Consider the following 27615-nt stretch of genomic DNA (forward strand, 5'->3'; position numbering starts at 1 on the left):
TCTTGAACATTAGTGAATCAAAATAATAAATGCAATCAACCGAGTATAAACTTACGTATGTGCAGATATGAAACATCACTATAAAATATTGATTATTTGGGACAATATTCCATTCTATCCTTTCTGGGTAGACCTTTCTGTTCGACGTATTAGGTATAGTTCATTTTCTTGATTATGAATATGTAGATAGACTTTTTCAAAAACGAATGATAAAAGAAATTGATTTGATGTGGACATTTCTTCTTTGAAAATATAGATCTGACTATGTGCTCTAAATTCAGTATGGATGACTATAAATTTCCATCTAACATGTGATCTGAAATCGAAGGAAACACGGAGTCTACTAGCTGTAGCCCCCTATGAGACAGAACATGAGCAACAGTAGAGTGCCTGGCTATGGAAAATGGTCAGTTCATGTGTCAGCAAAGCTAGTTAACATCTTCATTACTTGCACACAGTGAATTACACACACTCCACTGTTACATTCATCATAATTTATTCATATAGCGCCACTAATTCCGCAGCGCTGTACAGAGTACTCACTCACATCAGTCCCTGTCCCATTGGAGCTTACAGTCTAAATTTCCTAACATACACACACAGACCTCTGAGAGAGACTAGGGTCAATTTGATAGCAGCCAATTAACCTACTAGTATGTTTTTGGAGTGTGGGAGGAAACCGGAGCACCCAGAGGAAAACCACGCAAACACGGGGAGAACATACAAACTCCACAGAGTCAGGAATTGAACTCATGACCCCAGTGCTGTGAGGCAGAAGTGCTAACCACTGAGCCACCGTGCTGCCCACCCCTGAAGTCTCAGAGTGACTTCACAGGAACTTCTCTCTTATGGAGTGAACATTCATACTTTCATATGTTATTTTACTTATTCTTGACTACCCCATAATTCACAAGTCAATCTTGCTAAAATGACATTTCCCTGTTTTGTTTTGTTTTTTTAAATAAAAAAAAATTGAGAACTGTAGTGTCCATGGAATTGAGCATGTTTGTTGTGTATTGTATCATTATCAACAATTATATATATAGCGCCGCAGAATTTCATAGCGCTTACAATTGGGAACAAGCGCAGTAATAAATCAATAATGGGTAATAAGTCTGTATTACCAGGTATTATTGTCAGGTAGGTACCTTCTGTTGGCAGGTGGGAATATTATTAACTCTATTTTTTGTAAATTGAGTTTGAGTTGGCGAGAGGACATCCAAGATGAAATGGCAGAAAGACAGTCAGTAATGCGAGACAACACAGATGATAAGAGATCAGGGGCCTGATTCATTAGTGATCTTATCTGCTGTTTTTTGCTTATCTTAAGCAAATCCACTCTGTGCATGCTCAGAAAAGGGAGATAAGAAGCAAAATCCACTGCCTAAGTGAAGAATTTCTTAAGTTAAGATGAACTTCACTCTTCACTCTTAAGTTAGGATGAACTTCCATCTTAACTTCACTCTTATCTCCCCGTTTCTTCTTAAAAATAAGCATCTTAACTTTTGCACAAGATAAGATCACTAATGAATCAGGCCCCAGGAGAGGATAGATAAATTTGGGTATCATATGCATAGAGATGTTACTGAAATCCAAAGGAGATTAATAGTTTTCCAAGAGAAGTGATATAGATTGAGAAGAGCAGAGAACCAAGGACTAAGCCTTGTGGTACACCAACTGAAAAGGAAGCGGAGCAAAAGTAGATCCAGAGAAACGAACACTGAAAGAGCGATTAGATAGGTAGAATGAGAATCAGAATAGGACAGTGTTTGAAGACCTAGGAATTTTAGCATTTGTATGAGGAGAGTGATCAACAGTTTCAATTGCAGCAGAAAGATCCAGGAGAATCAGAAGCGAATAATGGCCTTTAAAAGCAGCAGAAGAGACATGGCCTGGTTCGTCAAACACTTTCTAGAAGTTCTCGATGAAAATCAAGGAGTTGTGCAAGGTGACATCATCTCGTTCCCATAAGGGTGGTCCCCAGGCAAGGGCTTGGCCAGTAAGGAGGGAGATGATATAGGCTACCTTAAATCTCTCAGAAGAAACATTTTCCAGAGCCAATTCAAACTGAATGGAGCATTGATTCAGGAAACTCCTGCAGCCTTTGGGGTTCCCATCATATTTCGCAGGAATAGGAATATGCAGGCCCCTGGAAACCGTGGTGTGGACAGTGGCAGTAGAAGCAGAAGAAGAGTCCATGATAGCAGAAACAGTCTTTTGGGTGGTTAGAGAAGGGAATCTAGTTGGGATACTACTCCTTGGATGTAGCTGTGCCTGATTGGATACTTGTTGATCCAAGCGCTGAACCAAATGGGAGCAGCAGATAACGAGCAGACAGTTCACCCTATCCATCCATGTTGCCAGAGTATACTGTCAGGATCGCATATAGGAATGAGCCACTAACTGGTATTGACGCTACTGAACAAGGAGGAGCGGAGTCTAACACAACCCTGGTGTTCACCAGGGACCACCGCCAGGAGCTTTAGACTTGGCTACAAGAGGTGGGCAGTACGCGGTTCTCTAGGGCAGTTACCAGTGTAGTGGTGGTGAGAATAGTCAAACAATCCAGGTCAAGTCAAATAGGAGGTACAGAGGGAGATCCAGAGAGAGAGGTCAGAGTACCCGAAGTCAAAACCAAGAGGACAAAGTATAAATCACAATCCAGGAGAAGGGTCTAATAGCAAGTTGGGTCAGCAATAAGAAACAATACTGGATACACAATGGAATGCTGGAGGCAGGAAGTGTGCACAGTGTGCATTCTGTTGGCTAGCAATGGGACACGCATTGTGCATGCGCCCGACATCGCTCAGACGGCCAGGGAAAGCTGTGTCCCTGTAGCCTGGAAACAGGACGACCCCGTTCGGAAATTACAGGAACTGATGCGGGGACGGTGCCTGACACCGATCTTATCAACCTGTCCTTGAAATAGGAAGCAAGATCTTGGGCACTGATAGTAGTTGGAGGGTTGAGAAGACATTTAAATGTGTTTAGAAGATGTTTAGGGTTAGAAGCCTGAGCAGAGATGAGAGATTGGAGACATGTTTGTTTAGCAGTGTCCAGAGCATTTCGATATGTTATAAAGATGCCATCAATCAAATGGGTGGGATTAATTTAAGAGAAGCTGGAGTGTAGCAGACCCATACTACTGTAACCGTCACTTGGGGGACCTCAATAAATAAAATTGTTTATTGTATTTTTCATTCACCATATTTTGTCCCATTTGTTTGTGGGACCTAAGGTCATTCATGGAGGTAACTAATTTTTTTAAGGTATACACACACTTTAGTAGTAATTAAACACACACACACTGGAGTGTGAGAAAACGGCTCTGATTGGCTGGTTGCATATAAACCACTCAATGGCTAAGAAATACACTGTATCCAAGTATTTTTTTCGGTTAAAAGTTTTGGTTAAAACAGTGTATGTCTGTCTTTATTTACTGTTGCTTAAATATGTAGAACTACAAGTTCCAGGGGCCCTGGCTGTCAGGGCATGCTGGTTCTTGTAGTTCCACAAGTACCAAGCAGCCATGGTATGGCAGTTATACAAGTCCCAGCGTGCCTAAGCAGTTAATAGCTGCCAGGGCTTGGTGTAAAGCACACCTAAGTAAAGGTTTATTAACTTGTACACATTACTCCGACACCCAATGCTATTCAACACGGGGCAGGTTTCCCACAGATAGGGGCAGCTCACTCAGCAAAGAGATCTCATGCTCTGTCCCCCTGCATTAGCGGTATCCACCCCAGGCTACATGTGCTGGTTAATAGGATTTTTTTTCTTTACAGGTTTTTTTTTTTCGGGGGGAGAGCGCTTTTCATAAGGTTAATTAACCACAATTAAATAAAAAGCAGTCATCGTTACATCGTTATCAAGTTGATCATAACTTGAGAAAAACGCTTGATTTGGCCGCATGTTTAAAATACCCACATTGGGCTGCAACTTTGCAGACAAAATTGTACCTTTACATTCTGGCTGTAAGATTGTGGCCTACTCTGAATGAGGTTTTATTTGTTTTGTGACTCTCATGTGTTGTGGATGAGTCTTTGAATGTAACAGAATGAGAGCACTGGAACCAAGTAGGTCAGAGTGTTAATAGTAAATATAGCATTGAAACATGAAGAAACCCCATACTCACAGCAATAATGTCCATTCACAAGAAAATGGTGCATTGCGAAAGACAGGTTCACTGGGACACACAACAAAAGATAAAATCTAAAGTAAATATTTGATATAGGATTAGTTTGTTAGTTTGAATTCTTATCTGGTATTTATATTTTAATCCCAGCCCTTGCACAATGTATATGGCACACAATAAAAGCTTGCATTGTATATAAGGAAATGTGATTTTTAATGCTGAAGGATAAAATATAAAGAGATTACTTATAGGTACTTACTGTCCATTTTCAGTTTTAGGTGTGTCTAACGTACAATTATTTTTTTTATTATTGTTATCATCCGATCAGTCATCTACAGCTGCTAACCAATGACCTACAATTAATACATATTATTATATCTATAATAATACGGTATACTGTAATGGAAAGGTTTAAAAGCAAATTAATTGGACATAAAAATGTATTATAATCAATAATAACAACTCGGACATATACCACAAGCAGAATCTATCTCTGCCCTTCTGCATTGACTTTCAAACTATCTATTATAGACTGTAATGAGGCCCCATGTAGCCTCCCTCAGTTCCCTACAACCCTTCCAAAACATTGTGTCTTCCTTACCCTAAACTGCCACTAGTCTGATCCCACAGGGAGACCACTGGACCCCAAACATACTACCTTCATTCACCTCACCAGCACCATGCTACTCTAATACATACACTGCAATGGGAATAAAGAGGAGCCTTGTGCCAGGTTGTTAGAAGAGGTAATAGATCCCACTTGCAAATTACAATCATACCTTCATAATTGAACCCCTCCCCCCCAGTATGTTATTTTAGGCCAAGTACTGTTAAAATAAAATGATGCAATACAAAACAGTCTATTGACAATGTTAGGGAAGGTGTGGGAGACAGAAAAACCTTGAATGGCCACATCTGAACCAAGTCTCCAATTGGACAGCCTTGATTTAAAAGACCTATTGTTGTCTACTGACAAAAGAGAACTTTTTATGGCTCTATTTAACATTCTAAACAATGTCACAGACGCAAATTGAGACTCATACACCACTGTCCCATGAAATAAAACTATTTACAAAACATTAGGGCCCCATTTACCAATATTGCATTCAAAAATTAACTCTTGCAATGAACCACTGCAACTAATCAGCAGGAATCTTTTATCTGGATACAGCAAATTAGACAATAAAAGCAAGGGTCTGATTAGATGCTTTGGTTTTGCACCTAAATGCAATTTTATAAAAAATAAGCCCCATTGTTTTTAAAAAAGGATAAAAGTGCAGCGATCTGTCAACAATCTATTGATAAGAGAACGACTGAATGAAATACAGTTGTTTCCTTATTGCTGGCTCAGTGTTTATTCCTCATTCACCCACTCTCCACCCGGCCCCCAGCCGGCTCTTATGGCAGCTGATATCCGCATCACATGAGGAGGAAGAGGAGGACCCGGAGTAACCCGGAGCTACTAGTACCTGGCAGACGCCGCTCTCATCCCCCTACATGGAGGAGATCAGACTGCAGGGGGCACTGTGCTGACAGGTTAGTTACAGCCCCGCACACTGTACCCCAGGTGCCTGTAGAGAGATGGGGCATATATCACAGTCACTGACCACGTTGTAGGCTGCGGTATGGTGCGGATGGCTGTTGTCTGGAGGAGATGGTTTAGCTGACAGAATATACATGTGAACTGCTGCTAATTTCTAGGCACAAAATAGAAATAACTATTTTGCATTTTTGACAACTGCACTGTGAAATGGATTTTTTTCCCTATTTGTAAGAATGATGCACTTCTTGCTATGTATTCTTATTTTCTGGCTTTGATAAGCGCAGAGTTGTTGGAAAGTAGTATTAATGCAGGTTTGAAAAAGTGGAGCTGTCTATAGCAACCAATCAGATTCTAGTTATCATTTATTTAGTACATTCTACAAAATGAGTTAGAATCTGGTTGCTATAGGCAACATCTCCACTTTTTCAAATGCACAGTTTAGTAAATATACCCCTTAGTGCCCCAAGATCCGCCACAGTAGTTGCTGATGCCACGTGGGTGTATGTATGGCTCAGCCGCCACGTGGGTGTATGTATGGCTCAGCCGCCACGTGGGTGTATGTATGGCTCAGCCGCCACGTGGGTGTATGTATGGCTCAGCCGCCACGTGGGTGTATGTATGGCTCAGCCGCCACGTGGGTGTATGTATGGCTCAGCCGCCACGTGGGTGTATGTATGGCTCAGCCGCCACGTGGGTGTATGTATGGCTCAGCCGCCACGTGGGTATATATATGTATGGCTCAGCCGCCATGTGGGTATATGTATTGCTCAGCAGTCAAGTGTCCCAAGAAAATATTTTTACAATATTGACTACTATAAAAGTGGCAGGCATTGCAATATGGAATAATGCTGTCTTAGAAGTCTGTGTAATTGTAAATTGTACACTGTATGAGGAAGTTATAAAATGTGCAGTATCTTCATATACAGTATGAACAGAAAAAGGCAAGGGAACCAAGGACAAAAATAGGACTGAAACTTCAACAAATTAAATCGGTAATATAATTGAGTTAATCAATTTACAGCTATCTAATAGGCCAGCACATGGAGGATTCCTGGTGCTCAGAATCCTCTATATGGACCATAATTACTGTTTCCGATATGAAGAAAAACTGTAGAACATTTCTAGATATCACAAACTCCTTTTTGCAGAGCATACGACATTTAGACATTCCAGCGCAGGACGTATATATATATATATATATATATATATTGTTCACTAAATATACTGTATTTAGAATGTATACAGTATCTACATACACAGGCTATAAGTGCTTTAGAAATAACACAACTCTAGTCGCCTCTGTCAGAATCCTGAGCATGCCCAAGAGGTCAGAGCCACAGCAATGTCTGCAGAACTGTTCTAGGAAGTTGGAGGGCTTAGCAATTCTTAGCCAACAGTATTCTAGTGTAAACTTTACAGATTAACTGATTCTAAACTGTTAAATGCATTTTTGAACGTGCATTGTAGACCTGCTGTATGAATTACCTACAGAATACTGTGAGAGCTATGGACATATGTTGTTGTTGGTTTGTTTTTTCAATCTACTGTTTTACTGAATGACTGATTGCAAACAGTATTACAAGGGGTAAAATTATATTCCAATTTTTAGACATTAACCTATACTTGTCAATGTGTTGTAGTTGGTTTCTGGGAGCTGCTGGGTGGAAGTGGGGGGGGGGGGGGGGGGGGGGGGCGGGGACCCGAAAATTGCGTCATTTCAGACCCGTCCCTGTGACGTAATGATGCAAACGTGTAATTTTACAGTTGGGGGTGGGGCCAAAAGCCGCAATTCCCGGAGAATTGCGCCATTTTGGACCTAATTCTGCTCATTTCACTAGTAAGTGGGCAGATGCGGAAGATTGCCATACACTCCCGGGAGGCCCATCCCGAATCCGGGAGTCGCTCGGACATTCCGGGAGAGTTGGCAAGTATGAGTTAACCCGATTAATTGCATCTGGATTATGTATATGTCTGCCCCAGCTCTAATGATCATTTATGTAACACAAGCCCAAAGTGCGAATGCTCTTTTGTGATGTCCTATGCCCACTTTTGTACAGTCGTGCCCGGTTTCATGGGGAGGTGAATGGATTTGTGCGCCAATCTGCAGTTGTGTAAATGATGGGGGAGGCTGGAGCATCAGGGGGATTATAATCACATGCAAAAACTAGATTTATTTTAGCTGTACATAAATGTTTAAACAAGATAGAGTGTGCATTTACATACAGGGCCATTTTCTGCTTTACAGCAGTGTGCACAATCTTTTTCTCACCACCAGTGTACTTAGATAATAGTGCAGAGATCAAGGTCATTTCTCTGCACCTCCTAGTTTTGCTATAATGGAAAGGGCATTGTTTGACACACTTCAATCAATGTAATTAAAAGCAGGTAATAAACACTGTTGCAATGTCTTCTCCCTCACAGGACTAATATAAAGACGTAAATGAGGCTAAAAAAAAAGCAGTATTTTAGGAGTACATCAAAAAAGCAAAAGGATGTCTGCATTTCCTAAATGTGTGTGTTATATTGCTGCCACTTTGGGGGAAATTGTGAGGGGAGATCCAAACCCTAAGTTTAACAGTCATCATCATCATTTATTTATATAGCGCCAGCAGATTCCGTAGCGCTTTACAATTAAACTAGAAATTATTCACAGAGCGCACAATGAGGTAGTTAGATCCAGGGGCGAACGCAGGATTTGTAGAGGGGGGTTTCCACACTACGCTGTCAGTGGGCGTGACCAGCATGCATGGGGGCGTGGTTATAATTTTAGATAGTACTTGGCTGCTCTCCAACTCTTCCTATCCCCATAATATACATGGGCAATGCTGTGTGCACTGCTGTTAGGTGCACGCAGCTCTCCCTTTTCAAGCAGTGCTGTGTGAAGCAAGAGCAGGGTCCAGCCACCTCAATTATACAGTGCCCTAGGCTTGGAGGGGGGTTTCCAGGCACTAGGAACCCCCCTTGGTTTGCCTATGAGATCTTAGTATACATGTATCAATACCTAATAATACATTGTGGGAAAATGTAGCTGTATAGTTTTTAATTAGACATACATAGTGACTTAAATACAAGTTGCTTGATTTGGTGGATGACGATAGTGTGTGAAGAAGGGAGAACGAGTCTGACCAGCAGTGGTGATTGCTTAGAAGATCGTGGGTTCCTAGTCTGTGGGTGCAGTACTGTATTAATTATCCGCAACCAAAAGAGATGGAGCAACGGCCTTTTTTAACAGAGACAGAGGGAAGTCTTGCCCTTATAGGGGTTAATACCCGTCGGATCGGGTCCCCATTGGTGCTACTTGTTCTTAGTGCAGGCTGGGTTTCTCTTTGTACCTATCTTCTCTCAGAGTAGATAAATCCCGTGGCTTTCTTTTGCTGTGGCCATAGATGTTATGTCTCTATAGTGGGACAGCAACAGATAGGTGGTATATGTCCTGTTGGAAGTGATTGAGTTATCCCAATGTCAAACTAACCAACACATTTCGACCCTTGGATTGATGAGGGCTTCTTCAGGGAAATGTATCTGGAATAACTCCTAGTAAGTTTTTTTTTATAAAGGATGGGTAGGGTTAACTTTATCAGATTGGGTGATAATTGTCACGAAAGCCAGGTTTTGGATATTTGGATCTTAGCTGGCTTTAGATGAGCAGTAGAAGCTGGGACCCTTGAGGAAGCTGCTACTCATCTGGGCCTTACCCGAAAGAGTGGCACAGTTTCTGTGGGTACCAGTGGCCTGAGACACAAACTCAGAACTGGAGTCTGAACCAGAGAACTCAGGACTGCAATCTGCAGCAACCAAATCAGAATTGTAACCGGTGATGGCACACCCAGGACTTAGACCTGCACACAGACATAGGACCCTCTACAGGGAACTTGGAGCTTGAGCGAACCACAGGAGACTCAGAACTGGCACTTGAAGAAGCAACCATTGGAAGACTGAACCCACAGTGACGTGTGTGCAATGGATGCAGGGGGAGGATGCCATGGACAGAACCATAGGCACTTGGCATTGTTGACAGGAAATACAGCAGTCAGGAACAGAGCACTTGCTAATATTGGTAGGAGATACTGCAGATAGGAACCAGCTCAGAGCCAGGAGACCTTCACCTAAGGATGATAGTTGTTCTAGCAATGTGCAACCATCAGTTCCTGGTTTAAGTAGGGCACCCTGTGCACTGATAGGCTGGCTGAATCATGTGCCAGGAGTTGCTGGACACTGGTTTGTCAGAATGGATCGTGATGCAATCCAAGATGGCCACTGTGACTATGACTGGTTTACATGAGCTGGTTTACATTCTCATGTTTTTCAATCCTGAAGATTATTTTATAGTGTTAATTAGCAAGATAAACATGTAGTATTGTTTTTCCAATAATAAACTCTTCCAGTACTGTACATAATGTTCATTTAATGTACCCTGGCCAGGCAATATGACAGCTTCCATGTACATTAATAAAGCAATAGTGAAGACAAGTGAAGTTCTTTACACAGAATGGCTTAATCACATATATTGTATGTACCATTTCTATAAAAATAATCTGAGGGAAAAAACATACAGGGCATATCATTCATTTACTCTGAGCCTTTCCTATCACATTTACAAAAAAGTTGTTTGAAACTTGTCACATTATATCAAGTATGGCGTCCTATACTCGATAATAGACCTAGAGGCTTGTCATCACTATGGTCGCTCAGTGGTTAGCACTTCTGTCTTACAGCACTGGGGTCATGCGTTCAATTCCCGACCATGGCCTTATCTGTGAGGAGTTTGTATGTTCTCCCTGTGTTTGCATGGGTTTCCTCCGGGTGCTCCGGTTTCCTCCCACACCAAAAACATACTGGTAGGTTAATTGGCTGCTAACAAACTGACCCTAGTGTGTGTGTGTGTGTATGTTAGGGAATTTAGACTGTAAGCCCCAATGGGGCAGGGACTGATGTGAATGAGTTCTCTGTACAGCGCTGCAGAATTAGTGGCGCTATATAAATTGATGATGATGATCACTAGACTGAGACCTCTTGTAGCAATGAGTTTTCGGAGGAGTACAGCTGTTCTGCTTCCTCAGCATTGCTATGTGGGAGAGCTGCCTGGCAGAGGACGGCTGTACAGTGCTAAAACTGAGAAATGTTAAACATATTTCTGTGGCGTGAGCTCTCAGCCAGAGCAATACAGGAGACTGGTAGTGCCTGGTGGAAGTAAACAACTCTGATTTATATTAATTTTTTTTCCCCCCTAGGATAATTACTGCACTGCATACCTGGATGTTGACAATGATGGTATGTGTGTTTTTGTTTTGTTAAATCTGCTTTGAGGACCATAAAATTATAATATCTCTCCCCAAAAGATGTTTCGATCCTTTGTGGCTACAGAAGGCAGCAGCGTGCTTTATCAGAAGATATCATTGCAAAAAGTTGCTGCTTTAGGCTGTTTTAGTTCAGCTGCGAGAAGCATTTTGTAGCATCCATGTTTTATGAACGGTCTTATATAGTGGCTGTCAGATATTTAACATAGGTTTGAGCACACATTAACCCTTCATACTATGGGCGCCTGAAAGGCCCTATGGGGTCGGTGCAGAGTTGGTCGCATAATGGGGTGATGCCCTATAGCAGGTGCAATAGATATGCCTCCTATGTGCGTGTTTCTGCAGTTTGATCCGCACTTGTGGAAACACGCCTCCACTTACTGGATAATGTTAGAAGTGGTATGGAGAATGTAAATGAATGGAATTTGATCGTTTTACAACCAAAGCAGTAGGAGAAGTTGTAGTATGGCATACCAGCCATCTTCCCACTGTGTCTGATGCAGAGACACTGTATGTGTATGTGTATGTGTATGTGTGTGTGTGTATATATCATACTTGCCAACTCTCCCGGAATGTCGGGTAGGTCTCCCGGGAGAGCAGGCAAATATTCCGCATATGGCAACAAGCTCCTCAAAATGACGTGATTTGCGGTGAATCGCATCATTTTGGCCCCACCCACCATGGAAAAACAGCATTTTGTCGCAGGGGGGGGGGGGGGCAAAATGATGCAAATTACCATGCCCCGCCCCTCCCACCCTCCAACCACGCCCCCTGGCTGGGATCTCCCGGTATTAGCTTGCCAAAGATTGGAAAGTATGATCTATATCTTTGTATAAACTAGGTTAATCCAATTACATGCCAGACAATAACTGTGTGTGATATTCCAGATATTTTTACTTGCAGAAATATATATTCTTTTAAGGATTAACAAGAACCAAAGAAGAATGCATTACTTTTATGTAATTTATGAAGAGCTAAACCAGCTTTTGTACCAGCATTGCACTGTTACTTGAGAGAGTGTGTATACGTTTTTGCTAAGATTTATGGATTTACAACACAAGAAGGTGGACAATTGTGGAGTGTTCCTCTTACGTCCCTCCACTGCGGAATATGAGCAAAAGGACATAGTTTTCGGCCTGGGCTGTGGGACATACAAGGAGGGGCTTCAGAGAGGGGAAGGACCAGGTCATTCATAAGTGGAAGTGCAGCTTCAACATGATTGTCATCAAAAACTTGAAAAAAAAAAATATTTTTTTTTTTTACATATGAAGTGCAAATTGCCTTTATAATTTCAATATTTTCTTAATTTCTTTTTTTTTTTAAAATCTGAAATAATTTATAATCTATAGACCTAAAGAGCAGTGTGTTGTGTGTTCAGGTGTATGGTCTGCAAAAAATTAAAAAGTATTGTAAGCACCTTGCAATAAGCGAGTCTAAATGCAAAACAATAGATTTTGTTTTTAGGTTTTTTTTTACCTTTTTTTGTATTTATGCTATTTTCTTCTTGAATGTATTACCTTTCTTCTTGTATGTATGCTACATAGTGTTACTTTAAATAATGCAAACATCAAACACACAAATTAAAGAAGCGCATGGTAAAGCCTTAGCAAATAGTGGCTAAAAAGAAAATGTCCCTTTTAATATTTATCAAAATCTGTCGTTTGTCTGATACTGGGCTGTCATGAAACATTCACAATGCAACAAAGAGATTAAATATTAAACCTTTATAAGTTACAGGTTCAATGACTTGCCTTTCACGGCCTTTGTTCCAGTTACATACCTGTTTAAATCTGGTTGGCTATATCAGAATCTCTGTTCCAACCACCTGGGGAGCACTGAACAAAAAAAATGAGGTGGGAAAGGAACATAGATTATTTGTTTAAATTCTGTTTCTCTTGACTGGGGTTGTCACCGACTGATCTTTTTTTAGTGGGTAACTAATAACTCCGCCTATACCCCAGAACAAAACATGAGAAGCAGGGGGTGCTTAGAAACCTCACTGCGGGTGATGATGGCTGTGCAATTAGTGTGGTGACCAAATTTACGTGTGTGTGTATTCCATTCGTAACACTTGAAAAGGATTGTATTGCTTTTTATTTTTCATACAAATAATACTAAAATTGTTATTTGTTTTTTTTAAAAAAATAATAAAAAAAAATCACTTAAAACTCCACGGTATATATACCTGTATTTACATTATTGGACCCTGAAGATATGCAACTCATGGTGCCTCAACCCCATCAACTAGTCTCATCTCCTCTCTTCTATTCTGTAGGTTCACTGGTCATGTATATAATGATATAGGGGCCGATTCAATTCTGCCGAGAATAACTCGGCGATCGCAGTTTTAGCGTTAACACAGTAAAATTGTGCATAATTACCCTTAATACGGCAATTTCAACGGTGGATTTTTATTCGCGGCTCCCTGAGCTGCGAGATGAAATCCAGGTTAAAATTACCGTATTAACGGTAATACTGTTAACGCCGCGCTATTGAATCTGCCCCATAGTGTCATTATGATTATACCCTCTGCACTTCCACTGCTCAGTTTTATTTTTCTAGCTCCTCCTGCCATCATAAGCAACTGCAAGAATTTGGAAAGACTAACCAAGCCAAACCCCCCCCCCCCCCCCCAAATTGTAAAAAGCCTTCAAATCCTAACCTCACTCAACCCCCCCCCCCCCCCCCCCCCAAGAGTGACATGTTTACTCTAACCCCAATCACTTTCGTTTGTTTGTTATGTTCTGTTGATTGCATGGACATTACCCTTTGTAAGATAACACTGTATATACCAAGGCTGGGTACACACTACAGGTTTTTCACCGGATTATCGGGCCTATCACAAGATAAACGACTATTCGGCCTGCATGCATATTGCTTTAGTGTGTACACTGCAACGATGAACGATCACCGTTCGAAAGCTCATCGTATTATGTGATTTTATAAGCGGACTAAAAATCTAGTTCAACGATGGAACTATGTCGCCCCAATCCTGCAGTGTGTATACACACAGGACCAGCATTGTCCATAGATCTCTATGGAGTGTGCAGAGTCACAATTTTTTCAGACGATGGTTGTGACAAATGAAAAGCACAGATCTGACGGTAAATCTTGTAAAACGTGTACAGTGTGTACTCATGAATTGGCTGCTGATCGGGATTTTCCGTTGTTAAAATGATATCGCAACAGGAGAAATTTTCTGCAGTGTGTCCCAGCCCAAGTATAATTTTACTCTGCAAAGTCTCCAACATAAAAAAAAATGAAAAATATTCAAGTTTTTGTTTTACAGTAAAACATTACTTTCACTTTAATTGTATTTCCCGGGAAGTGTTGTGTAAGTGTGCTGCATAGCATTTGGCTCCTTTCCCTAGAATGCAGATATGAATCCTGCATTGACTAATCAGATTGTATGTCCCTATTTGCAAAGCGCTTTATCCCTATGGTTTCATCAGAACAATTGGCAAATAACACGAGTGCTGGGAATATCTGAGCTCCTACTGCCGGGAAGAGAGTTTTCTGTGTGATCCTTGCGTAAAATGTTGTATAGTTCTTGTGTAATGATTAACAAGGGAGATCCTTGAACTGCCTTCTTCCTAAGGTCACTGGTAGTCTGCAGGCAGGCTCAGTGTGCTAGACATCTGCACAGATCAACGTCTGCATGAGGATCCTCTGTGTTCTCCACAAGAGGTAAGCTGCTTATGTTTCTTCATGAAGGGGGTGTCCTCTCAGCATATTACTGAATAAACCTCACGCTCAGATCCTTTGTTTGGGACAAGGGATTTGGGGACCTTTTGCGTGTGGAAGGATCATCTCTCAGGTAGAAGCCAAATGAAAATAATACCACGCCAACCACACAAAATAATACCACGCCAACCACTTAATATTATGGAAATCAACAGCACTATCTTTAAGCAGTCTTGGCAGACATGCAACTACTTATAGGTAGCAATACTGTTGATCTTCTACTGCAGGCCTTCCATCCTGTGGCTCCAGGTGCTGTGAAACTATAAGTCCCAGCATACCCTGCCAGCTATTGGCTGGCTATCTGCTGGCAGAGCATGCTGGGACTTATGGTTTCACAACGCCTTGAGAGTCACAGGTTGGCCAGGCCTGTTCTGCCGGTTTTAAACTCCAAAGTATGCAGGGTTCAAGTCTCCCCCGCTTTCCTGTCACTCAGATAGTCCCCAAGTCCAGGAGTCTGCTTTTGACAGACTCACTCTTGTAAATTTGGTCCTATGACACTGCAGTGTCCTTCCAGCCTCTTGTAGGCACACTGTTCACACTTTGTGCCGGAAACCTAAATTCCCAGACAGCACCACTCTCCACAAAACGCCTGTTGTCATTTTTTTTTGTTTTCTTTCAAGTTTGATCATTTTTCCATCGAACTATATTCGGATTTTCAGGAAATGTACCACTATAGAGCGTCCTGTTTGCCAGGGTATGTACTAGATTTTCATACCCACCCTTACCTCTCCTGGGGTCAATGCTGGTATTGACTCTAATACGTCTGAGACCTTTTTGTACAAAGGGTGGTTAATGCCGGGACAGTGAAGCAATCGGCGCACTAAAAGTGTCTATAATATACCCTTGTCATAACCCCTTATTGGAAAGGTATCTCTAGTACATCCTTGGTCGCTGGAAATTCTTCTGGGATAGGGTTAAATATGGTCAGTCATAATTTTGCAAGAAGTGATTTTCTATTGCGCAAGATACGTATGTAACAGGGTGCTCCCTACTGGCTAAAACTAAACATGAACATGAGGTTATAGTCCTTTTATAACCTGGGTGAAAGGTGAAAATCAGGTCGTGGGGATAGGGGGGTATTACAGATGTGTGGTGCCAAACTTTCACCACACGTCTGTCTCCATATCACTGGGAATGAAGACATGCTTAGAGGAAATGGCAGGAGTTTATAAAATATTGCATAATATAAATATATTTTTGTAATCTAAGAAGCAAAATCTGTTTTGGCCATGTTAATCGGTTCTAGTAAAAGGAAATTTATATCAGCTGTTGGCTGTGACACATAGCAGCAGAAGTGAACACACAGTACTGGGGCTAATTAATCACATTCCTCAATGACATATACACACCTTTACAATTTCTGGCAGGAATGCTGTAGAATTACGGATGTTAACCTTACATGGCAGAGTTTTCCTTTAAGTATATTGCAACATTTAATGTGAATGAAACAAAATACGATTTGCAATGCCCAAGTTTTACGTTTTTATTCATTTATAATTATGTCGTCAATTATCTGCAATAATTTAGACTTATGTTTTTTTGCAGACTCCTTCTCCTAATCCCCCCTCATTAAATTGTTTAACAGAGTCCTCATACCAACTGCACGGGGAAACACTTTGCTACCATATCTGTATGTGACATTATCACTAAACAGATGATATATTTCCTTTCTGGGTTTTTAACTATACTGGATAACATTTTTTTCCAGCAATACACTATATAAAGCATTTCCCTGCACAATAATATTATCTATAGTGCAAAAATGGCAGTAATTTGTTTCTAAACTGTAATTATCTAATTTTTGTGATGAAGTTGGTCTATTTATCATAAGTAGTGTAACAGGAATAACCTGTTCTCTAGCTCAGAAGCAAATCATAAACTGATTCACACTCAATGAACGCTCTGAATTTGGATTATTCCTGACACAACTCTTAGTTGACTGTAATGTTTTAATAATATAATTATAACTTACAATAGTGCGTGTCTCTGGACTTGTACAGATACAGTAGGGTTTTAGGGAGCTAGTAAAAACCTTATAATGGACAGTATTGACATAGTCATTGTTAGTTTGTAACAAGTAGCTTTATCTCACAGAACCAAGGGAGAAAAGTATGAAATCTGTATCGTAGGAATTCTAGGTAGATATCTGCAAATCACTGCTTGCCTGCCTTTCCCCTAAAGGCCATCGATGCTTCTAGTGTTAGCGCTTTGGTACTCTCCAAATCCTACACTACAGAAGCCATTGATTCATAAATTGCACTGATGAGTTCTAACAAGGCGGAAACAAGCTGTACGAAAGTTGGATTGCAGTCACACTAAGCATTAATTTGCTCTGAACACACAACAAATAGGGAAAAGTAATTAGTGAAAATATATATTATAATATATATATATATATATAATACACACACCTAGAATTCGTAGGCTAGTGTTTATCCGCTCCCTCATTGGCTCTGTAAGTGAGTACAGGTTGTTAAATCTATATATCTGGATTCCTTTTTTTACTGGTACTTTAAACGACTTTAAAACATTTCTTTAAAGTGCTCAACCCTTCTACAAACCCTTAGTTGTATCACATGGCAACAATCAACTGATGTTGACGACCATGACATTACGCTGCATTAGCGGCAGACATCTGACATTGGGAAGGACATGATGTCTTGGGGGTCAGAGGTGTGTGTATGCTAAGTTCTGTAGCTCACTAATTGCCTATATCACTATTTAGCCAATACACCTATTGCCCTTCCTGTATCTTTGAACATTTGCCCCACAAATGCCATTTTCAGCCAGGCCATTGTGTTGGAATCCCCAGACGTTTCAGAGAAGTCCTTTAAAATAAGGTCTATCTCCTGATGTTTGCCCCCTTTACCATGCTACCTAGTGTTTTGTAGTGCCTTCATTATAATTCGTCTGCACCATCTGATATTTTTAGAAGGCCCTGAAAATTTGCAGTGTATATCTCCTGCTGTCTATAGCTCCCAATGCCGCTTTATCTGCAAAAGAGCTCCCTCACCCTCTTGTTAGTTTAAAAACTGCAGAACCAATAATTTATTTACCCGTGATTAGAAGTCACATTCACATGTGCCTAGGACAGCAAAAACGATAAATACGCTTCATTCTATTAGCTTTAGAGTATTTTAATTCATTTGTCTTACTTTTTTCTTTTGATTATGGCCATCGCTTATATGAAGCTAATTCCTGGTAGTACAAATGCCATAAACCTTGTGCCTCTATTAACCTTTGCATCTATCCTAATGTTGTTTTCACCTTAATTAACTTGAGTCTCTGGGATACCTGCATGAGAGTCAAAGCACTTTGTTCAATTATATTCGTTAGTGAATTGGTAGACTTTGAGTTTTAGTGAGTACCAGCAGGTTATTTGCTTAAGTGTGGAGACCACATGAACCAATCTAATTATGCTTTGATCAATCTGTTGTTTTCAGGGTTTGTAAACTAGAGATTACACTTTATTGTTCTTGTTAAGCGAATAACCTAGCGCCTTTCTTTAGTTGTACACCTGATTTCACTCCTTTTATAAGGTATATGGGATTTGAAAATAGAAAATAATCTGATGTTTTATTTCCTTTCAAAGAAACTTTCTTATTGATTTTATTTTTTTGTGCTTTTTTCCAGCATGTTAGAGTACTAAGCGTCTATCATGATGCAGCTGAGAAATTTGTGTGGTCTCCTCCTGGTTGGCACTATCGCTGTCTTCTGCAAAGAAAACAAAGGACATGTATCTGTCGTTCTTCTTGGGGCTACTGGGGATTTGGCCAAAAAATACCTGTGGCAGGGCCTGTTCCAGCTCTACCTGAATGAGGTCCATAGAGGCCACACCTTCAGCTTTCATGGAGCTGCTTTGACACCCCCAGAAAAAGCAGAAGTGTTAATGTTTAACGCACTGAAGTCTCTTAGCTGTCCAGAAGACGTTACCCCGGACAGGTGTGCCCTCGTCAAAGACCAGTTTCTGAAGCTCACCCGCTACAGACAGCTCAAGACAGCGGAGAACTATACAGCGCTGCACCAGGATATATTGAGTTCATTGGCGGAAGAGGGGCTTCACGAGGCTGGCAGGCTTTTCTACTTGTCGGTGCCGCCATTTGCCTATGCTGATATTGCTCGAAACATCAATGCCACCTGCCGGCCGCCTCCTGGAGCGTGGCTCCGGGTGGTCCTGGAGAAACCGTTCGGACACGACTACGAGTCTGCGAAAAACCTGGCCGGTGATCTGCAAACGTTCTTCCAAGAAGAAGAGATCTACCGGGTTGATCATTACCTAGGGAAACAGGTAAGACAGTGGTTTACCTAAAAAAAAAAAAAAAAAAAAAAAAATTATACCCCATAATATTTAGCCTTTCTGTGTATGGCATAACAACTACATAGGTGGATCATAATTTTTGAAAGAATAGAAAAAAAAAACCACAGGTTGGAAAAGAATATAATGTAACAATTCTGTCACTCTTTAGAACTTTGCAAAGCACATGTGACTATTTGTTAATGGTTAGATCGCTCCTGAGTGGTTTCCTATACATCCATGATGGGACACATCAGGTTAGAACACCATGTACAAGACAGTACATGGTTTGATAGTTTGCCTAGAAAAGTAATCTATAAGGAAACAAAAGATTCTTTCTGCATTGCTAATACCGGTTTCTGCACCTATTTAGTAAACTATCTCTGTGCTTGTTTGTTAATATGAGGAAGGACAGTTTTACTTCTCGGCAAACATTCCATTGCAGGTTTTGAACTGCAATACAGACCGTTTTTAGTTAGCGCTGCGCGAAAACTCGTGCAAGTCAATTGAAAAAGAGGAACGCTGCCCCGCGCATTAAACATTGTGTTTGCGACTTTTTAGGGGAGCGAAGGGGAGTTTTAACACGGTCATGTATAACACAAAAAAAAGGTTTTGCATACATTTCCATACATTAGATTACATTACACATTGATAATATCTACATTACAGTACTTTCTTTAGCATATTTTTTTATTTAACTATTTTTTAACATAGAATCATCTATACAATGTCAAAACACAATAGTACAAACATATTTGTACTAAAAACATACATAAATATAAGTAATTAGTTAATACATTTTATTTTATTTATATTTTTTTATTTCAATATTTTTTCCACAAGAAAATCAACTTTTACATGTTAGGCATTCATGATAAACATAGTTTAACTTTTTTTTTTCACATTATTACATTATTTTAAATAGTTTTCAGAGCTTTTTTATTTTTAACACACCCCAATGAGGTGCGAGATAAAACAGCATATTGGCCAGTTTAACGCGCCGCGTTAAAAAACAATTGATTAGCTTTTAACACGGCTGCCTCTAGCACACCCTATACTTTCAATAGATCTTCTACTGGAGCGCGAGAGGACCGTTTGATTGAAAAAAAAAAATGGAGCATTAAAAATGGAATTGAATTGTGGGTAAAGTTAACCCGCTTGAAAATGATAAAAAACAGCGTTAAAATTACTTAACGCGTTCAAAAAATAAAACTTGCTGACAATTGAATATCCCCCTTAGGAGTTGTTTTCTGTGTTCCATTTCTATATTAACATTTTGGTTTTATACTGAAATAATTGAAATATATTCAATAACCCTCAACTCCCTTTGTTCTTCAAACTGTTTTATCTGTGAAAATGTGTTACTGTCTCTTTTTAAAGAGCGTTGAACAGATCCTGCCTTTCCGACGTCGCAACCAGAAGCATCTAGGACCGATCTGGAACAGACAGCACGTGGAGAGAGTAGAGATCGTCATGAAGGAAACGGTGGATGCTAAAGGTATTTGAAAACCTGCGGAATTTTGTGGTATTGTTTAATCTTTCTGGTTTAGAAAAACGTTGAACGCTCGGATGCCAGGGGTTATTGGTCAGAGTGGCTTGGGAAGATAAAGTCATATTGTCTAATTGCTGAAGATCGTACCTTTAGCCAAGAGCACCGATCTTGGGGGTTAGGCCGAAATACCAGGTCACAAGAGACGCCATGCAGAGTGGTTAGCTGAGGCCAAACTACAAACCTGCCCGTAAATTGTACGATCAAATTTGAGAGAAACTGGAAAGTTTAGCCAAAAACAACCAACTCATCACTTATCTATCCAGTATTACTTCATGAGAGAAGCAGCCAAGGCTCTGTAGGGATTGCATATCTTAGTACATTAATTGACACCAGTACTGAACCCTCGCCTATCTTCAAAACACTCCCGACCAAAAGCTGTCAATTTCATTATTATCCCTTTAAAAAAATCTTATTGTTTGTTTTTTTCCTCTATATCAGGGGTCAGGGAACTTTTTTGCCTTTTACCCCAAAATATATTTAGATATGCTGACGTTACCCCCTTGATTTGAAAGGAAGGAAATCATATATTATTAATTATTGGAATTCAAAATTTTATTGAAAGCTTCAACTTCAAAACTTCAGGTTTTGGAGAAATGATGTTGCTTCATTTTTGATACGAGAGCATCAATATTGGGGCATTTTGATGTCGGAGCAATTTGGATACACTCTTCAGCGTCCAATCGACTTCTCTGGTTTGTTTTTATGTTCGTTAGAGTGGAAAGTCCTTGTTCGCAAAGGTAGGTTGTTGACTGCCTCCTCATGTGCAATTTTGAATGCCTTTGCAGCTGTTGACATCCAAAAATATGACAGATCTGCTTTGTTTTCAAATGCAAAACGTGCTTTATTATTGCATCGAAGCTCAAGAAGTGCCTCTGACAACCCTTGAGGCTCTTCTGGTACAACAGCAATTTCACATTTATAGGGGTCTACAATCCAACTGAAAGCATGTGAATTGGCAGCATTACCCCCAGGAATTTCATTTTTACCCTATTTGGGGTAATTTACCCCTGTTCCCTGACCACTGCTTTATATGATAGTTACATAAATGCCCAAATAAAAACGGGTAAAAAGTTTTGCTGAAAGAGCTTTTAAAATGCTCAGCCTGAGATGTGAAGTTACATCTGTGCTTAAATGGAGACCCTGTATTTATTAGTAACCTATCAAGGAGACCTGTTTTAATTCTGCAAACAACATAGATTTGTAATTCTCTAGACCATTATTTCTCAATGTTGGCCCCAGACACCTCTATCAGTTCATGTTTTCCACATGTGTATTAAATAGTAACTGATTAATTTTGAAGTATCCACATGTGGTACTTAATATACCTGTGACTCTGTGGGGATAGGTGCAAAACATTCACCCATGGCAGTCCCTAGGGATTTGAGCTGAGAAACCAGGCTCCTAGCTAGTTTTTGTTTTAGATGCAAAATCATTAATTTGTTTTTAAAAAAATATTACATGGTGTAAAACTAGCTGATGTTTTAGGCTGTGTTAGATTACTCTTATATGATTTAACAGTAGTGTTGTCCCAACAAAAGTATTTATAGCAACCCCAAGGTTCAAAGTGCCCCACAAGTTTAGTGTAAATAGAATGTGACCACCACTGGACCCCAAAAAATAAATTCTGGGTCCCAACCCACAGGTTCGTGCCACTGATATACAGTATAATCTTATATGAGCTGAATTAATATTATTGAGAATACAGTGTATCCATTCAATAGAAACCAGTGACATCACTAGGCTACTATGTGCAGCCATGTTGTTTGCTGAATGCAGCCTATCAAATCACTAGTATGCCCGCGCCTCAATGATGTCACTAGTAAAAAAAAGCAGCTGTCTCGTGAATATTGATTCAACACATACAAGGACTGTCTCCACTTTCCATAGGTGACAGGTGGACTTTAAGTTGTATTTTTCATTTAAAAAGCCGAGAAATTGTACAAAGCTGCTATTGACACATCCATTTGGTTATTTCTTTCTTTTTTTATTAAGGTCGCACCAGCTTTTATGAAGAATACGGTGTTATACGTGATGTCATCCAGAACCACTTGACAGAAATCTTGACCTCCATTGCGATGGAGGTGCCACAGAACCTGACCAGTTCAGATGACGTTCTAAGAGCAAAGCTGGAGTTACTGGATTCTCTCCGCCCCCCAGAACATAACAGCGCTGTCATTGGTCAGTACCAGAACTACCTGCCACAGGTGAGAGAGGAGATGGAGAAACACCCAAACTACTTCACCAACCAGCAGACCTTTGCAGGTGAGTGGCCGTTGCAAATTCCACTCCACTCTTTAATATAATTTTAATTTAATGGGCTTTTTATGAAAGTTATTACGTCTATTTTTAAACTATTGGAAGTTCCATTGTTTTTATTTTTTAAACCACTGTGATGCCTTCTCTATCTGTCTCCGTCTGATGCATTAAAAACAAAATATAGGTTGAACTTGATTATATCATGATATTGGCATATGCTTAAGGAAAGCGTTTGCTAAAAGTTTAGTTGTGTTTTGAGGCGTGTCCAGGTTAGTGGATTCTTGCATTGCATTTCAGATATAATAAATGGAACAGAACGCAATAGAAGCGAAGGTTAAATAGCGCAAGCTACAAGTCCGTTTATTTCTGTGCCATGTAATGTGTGCAGTTTACACGGATAGCTATGAAATACACAGTACAGACATGAATGCAATAAAATTCTGCAGACATATAAGAAATAGTTTGTTTTCACACCTTTTTAATTTCTTTTTTCTATAGCTGTCCTCATTTATATTGATAACGTACGCTGGGAAGGAGTGCCCTTCCTCCTGGTGTCTGGCAAAGATTTGGATGAGAGGACTTCCTATGTCAGGGTTGTGTTTAAAGACAATGCTTTTTGTCTCCAAAAAGAGCCAAGCACAGAATCTGGGATAAATGCTTGTAAACCCAGACAGATTATTTTCAATATCGGACATGGAGCGCTGGGATTCCCAGCTGTTCTAGTAACCCGAAGTCTATTCAGGCCAAGCCTTACACCCAGCCAATGGCAAGAAGCATCAGAGATCCCAGACCTCTCTCTCTTTGGTCAGCCTCTAGCTGATTATCATGTGTACCGTCCAATTGAAGAAAGAGACGCTTATACTATATTAATATCGAACATCTATCGGGGAAAGAAGGAGTCCTTCATCACAACAAAGCATCTGCTGGCTTCTTGGAGGTTCTGGACTCGGCTCCTGGAGAATGTAGATGCAGAGTCACCAAGGGTCTACCCGGGAGGTGCGGAGACTGGCCGGTTGCTAGACTTTGCCATAGAACACAGTGGCTTACATTTTGTAACTGATGAGAACTTACAAATTCTTGGTATGGAGCAAAAAACAAATAAGTTTGCTTCTGCCCGGTCTAACTTCCTTGGCAATACTATGGTGTCTAACTGGGCTGAGCAGCTCATACAGAAGCTAGCGCAAGATATACAAACAGCAGCCGAAGCGGCCGTGAAGCGTTCAGGCACGTTCCACCTGGCCCTCTCGGGGGGCTCAAGCCCTGTCGCTTTGTTCCAAAGGTTGTCTACGCACCACTATGGTTTTCCCTGGAAACACACTCACTTGTGGATGGTTGACGAGCGATGTGTGCCATTCTCGGACCCAGATTCTAACTTCGGGAACCTTGAGAGATATCTCCTGCAGCACGTGAGAGTCCCCTATTTAAATATCCACCCTATGCCGGTCCACAAAAACCAGAGGCTCTGTGCCGAGGAAGATCTGGGCGCTGAGGTGTACGCTCAGGAAATCGCTGCTCTCGTAAGCAATGCAAGCTTTGATCTGGTGCTCCTGGGCTTGGGTAACGATGGCCACACTGCCTCCATCTTCCCTGGTTCCAAGGAAGGAATCGCGGGAGATAAACTGGTGATATTTTCAAAAAGTCCATTAAAGCCTCTACACAGGATGAGCCTTACCCTCCCGCTCATTAACAAGGCCCATAAAATTGCTGTTCTAGTATTGGGTAAAGGGAAGAACGACATTATAACCTTGATCAGCAGAGCGGAAAGCAATCCCAATAAATGGCCCATCTTTGGCGTAAAGCCCACTTCTGGCCAGTTAGTCTGGTATGTGGATTATGACGCTATGTTTAAATAAAATTCCTTGATGCTCTCCTAAAAAAGTGCCTTTTCCACACCCCCCCCTCCCCCCTGCACAAAAACGGAGACACTGGTACGTGCAAAATAATCCAAACTGCTAACAAATTTTTGTAAACTTTATATTTGTAGTGTTTTGCCCAAATCCTACATTTTGTACAAAAAAAATAAATAAAACAAAGCGATGAAGCTAATATATAAAAATGGCTAAACAGTACTAAGAAGTGCAGATTTCTACTGCTTGATGTTTACAAGGGATCTCTCTGACGTCTTGAAGTTTTTTAGATCGACACACATAATACCTACTAATAAAATAAGTGTCAGGATGGAGGCTGTTTGAGCGCATAGATACGGACAGATTGGGTAAACACAGCAGCCGTATCCTGCCTTCGCCAAAACACACCTAAACAATTTCCTGTAACTCTCCGGACATATTTTGTAGGTTGTTGTTGTTAAATTGTATTTTCTTGTTTTTGGCAATATTGCTGATATTGAAGTTAACCACTGAATGCAAATGACTACTGACCGTCAAGTTTTCTGACAATACTGTTTCAATTGGGATCAACCACTTAGCAAATGTATATATTTTTCCATCTCTTATTCAACAGCAAGTTCTTGACGTTTGCGATAATATTTTTGTTTACCTTTTATCAAAGTGGGAAATAAATATTTTGTTTACATGTGTGTATTTTGTAGCTGAATACCTAAGGGAACCTACTGTTTGTCAACATTAAGAAAGGCTTTCTACGTGGAAATGTTGCTTCAACAGCCGGTGGAAATCTATTTTTTGCCTCCTGCTTTTGGTAACTGACATCATATCTATCGCGTATCACTTTTGGTTTAGTTACTTGAGATTATACTTGGAGAAGAGAAGATAAGTACTTACACACTCAAGCCACAAGGTGGTGCTCCTTCACAAGAATGTTGACATTTATATTGTTACTTGCTAAAATTTGTATAACGCAGTTATTGTACTGTAGAATTTTGACATTGGTTTCCCAATATTCTGCTTTAATCCTCTACAACAAACAATTTTTGAGGACTCCCTTAATTTTGCATGTAAAGATTTCCATGCACAACTAAAATTCTAGTTTAGCAACCCCTCCAAATAACAGAATCGCAGGGATCCAATGTAAAAGGTACTCTGATATTCACTATAAAAGTGGAAAACATTCACCCACGTACAAAAACAAGATTACATTTCATTGCATAAGATCATATAAATGATATTCCAGGGATGGAGGAGGCCCCCATGCTTTCAATAGGATAGTTTTTCTACCGTTTTAAGAGCATTTCAACTGGTATAATATATATTCTATAAACACACAGAAGTTCCAAATGTAGTTGACAGTCCTGGGGACCTCTCATTGCAACCTGCAAAAATAGGTGTAGATTGTTTTTCTAGCAGCAATTCCCAGGCTATTGGAGAACACCATGGGGGTAAATGTATCAAGCTGAGAGTTTTCCAGCGGGTTTGAAAAGTGGAGATGTTGCCTATAGCAACCAATCAGATTCTAGCTGTCACTTTGTAGAATGTACTAAATAAATGATAACTAGAATCTGTTTTTTTCAAACCCGCCGGAAAACTCTCAACTTGATATATTTACCCCCAAGACTGTACTAGTGACTAGTTGGACCAATGACTGGTCTGTTAAGCTCTGCACGCTGATGTTCGTAAATTACTTTTATTGACCTGTCATTTTGAGCCTCTCCTATTTATTTGTAATATTTGCGTACTAAAACAAAAGAAGTTGAATAAAAAATATTCTATTGTTAGTGTTCAAACTGTTCATTTATTTTTTAAAGTAAGTAGGTTGGGAAAAGTTGATGGAGGGATATTTTTGTACAGGTTATTTAATGAACCTATAGAACTGAAGGTCTGGCATTCACCTATAGCAGCCCCTACTTCCCATAGAGCTATATTTGCCCACTGGTACTCTGTCAACCCTAGGTGTAGTGTAGGTGTGTGTATGTAGATATATATATATATATATACTTATGCAAACAAACACAGAGTGAATACAACATGACAAATGGTAACTGAATGCAAAAGACAGAATAGTCAGGTACAAATCAAAACAGTATGCGGCAAACAGAATAGTCAGAATCACAATCCATGGTCAGGGCAGGCAGCAGAGAAGGATAATGAACAAATGAGCTAAGCTCAGTGCAGGTGGCCAACAAGAATGGGCAATCAGCAAACCGGGTCAAACATTCAACAGGTAACAAAATAGATGCAGAGTTAACACTATAACAGGCAATGAGAGTGTGCTGCTGATGACATAATAAAGCTACCTGATACCAATCCCAATAAGTTCATGAGCCTAATAGGCTGAGATATTTTGGAATGCCTCAATCTGCCACTCTTTCTATCCCAATCTCTGTTCATAATTCTGACAATTCCTCGTGTAACTGTCCTGTGCTTTCTTTGGCGTATAAGCTCTTTGGACAGTGAAGATGTTCAGGTATCTGAAAGCAGAACAGAGTCTCCTCTTTGTAGCACAAGTGAACATTGAGAACCTTGTGCTGTGAGTCCAAGGCCAGTTCTCTGTATTTATTACTACACAATTTTGTTGGATTAAATACAATAATATGGGCAGCACGGTAGCTAAGTGGTTAGCACTTCTGCTTCACAGCGCTGGGGTCATGAGTTCAATTCCCGACCATGGCCTTATCTGTGTGGAGTTTGTATGTTCTTCCTGTGTTTGCGTGGCTTTCCTCCGGGTGCTCCGGTTTTCTCCCACACTCCAAAAATATACTAGTAGGTTAATTTTCTGCTATCAAAATTGACCCTAGTCTCTTTCTCGGTCTCTGTGTGTGTGTATGTTAGGGGATTTAGACTGTAAACTCCAATGGTGCAGGGACTGATGTGAATGAGTTCTCTGTACAGCGCTGCGGAATCAGTGGCGCTATATAAATAAATGATGATGATATCTGAATGC

General features: G+C 40.3%; 1 protein-coding gene across 2 annotated transcripts; it reads left to right on the forward strand.

The window, feature by feature from the left end:
• Window positions 1-5565: 5565 nt before the first annotated feature.
• Window positions 5566-25693, forward strand: H6PD (hexose-6-phosphate dehydrogenase/glucose 1-dehydrogenase). Of its 2 annotated transcripts, none has more exons than XM_075191686.1 (5): window positions 5566-5671; window positions 18353-19007; window positions 20394-20511; window positions 22558-22827; window positions 23320-25693. In XM_075191686.1, the coding sequence occupies exons 2-5, from the start codon at window positions 18378-18380 to the stop codon at window positions 24672-24674; spliced, it is 2373 nt and encodes a 790-aa protein (XP_075047787.1). In that variant the 5' UTR covers window positions 5566-5671; window positions 18353-18377; the 3' UTR covers window positions 24675-25693. The 2 variants fall into 2 exon arrangements, with proteins under 2 accessions (XP_075047787.1, XP_075047786.1); XM_075191685.1 differs by lacking the exon at window positions 5566-5671 and adding an exon at window positions 14557-14662.
• Window positions 25694-27615: the final 1922 nt, after the last annotated feature.

Source organism: Mixophyes fleayi, chromosome 11 (genome assembly GCF_038048845.1).
Source record: "Mixophyes fleayi isolate aMixFle1 chromosome 11, aMixFle1.hap1, whole genome shotgun sequence".
NCBI lineage: Eukaryota > Metazoa > Chordata > Amphibia > Anura > Limnodynastidae > Mixophyes > Mixophyes fleayi.

Excerpts from the sequence above, each read along its gene's own strand:
- H6PD (XM_075191686.1), top strand. The coding sequence starts at position 18,378 with ATGATGCAGCTGAGAAATTTGTGTGGTCTCCTCCTGGTTGGCACTATC. Across the intron at positions 19,008-20,393 it reads ATCATTACCTAGGGAAACAG|AGCGTTGAACAGATCCTGCC; the intron begins GTAAGACAGTGG and ends CTCTTTTTAAAG. Across the intron at positions 20,512-22,557 it reads GGAAACGGTGGATGCTAAAG|GTCGCACCAGCTTTTATGAA; the intron begins GTATTTGAAAAC and ends TTTTTTATTAAG.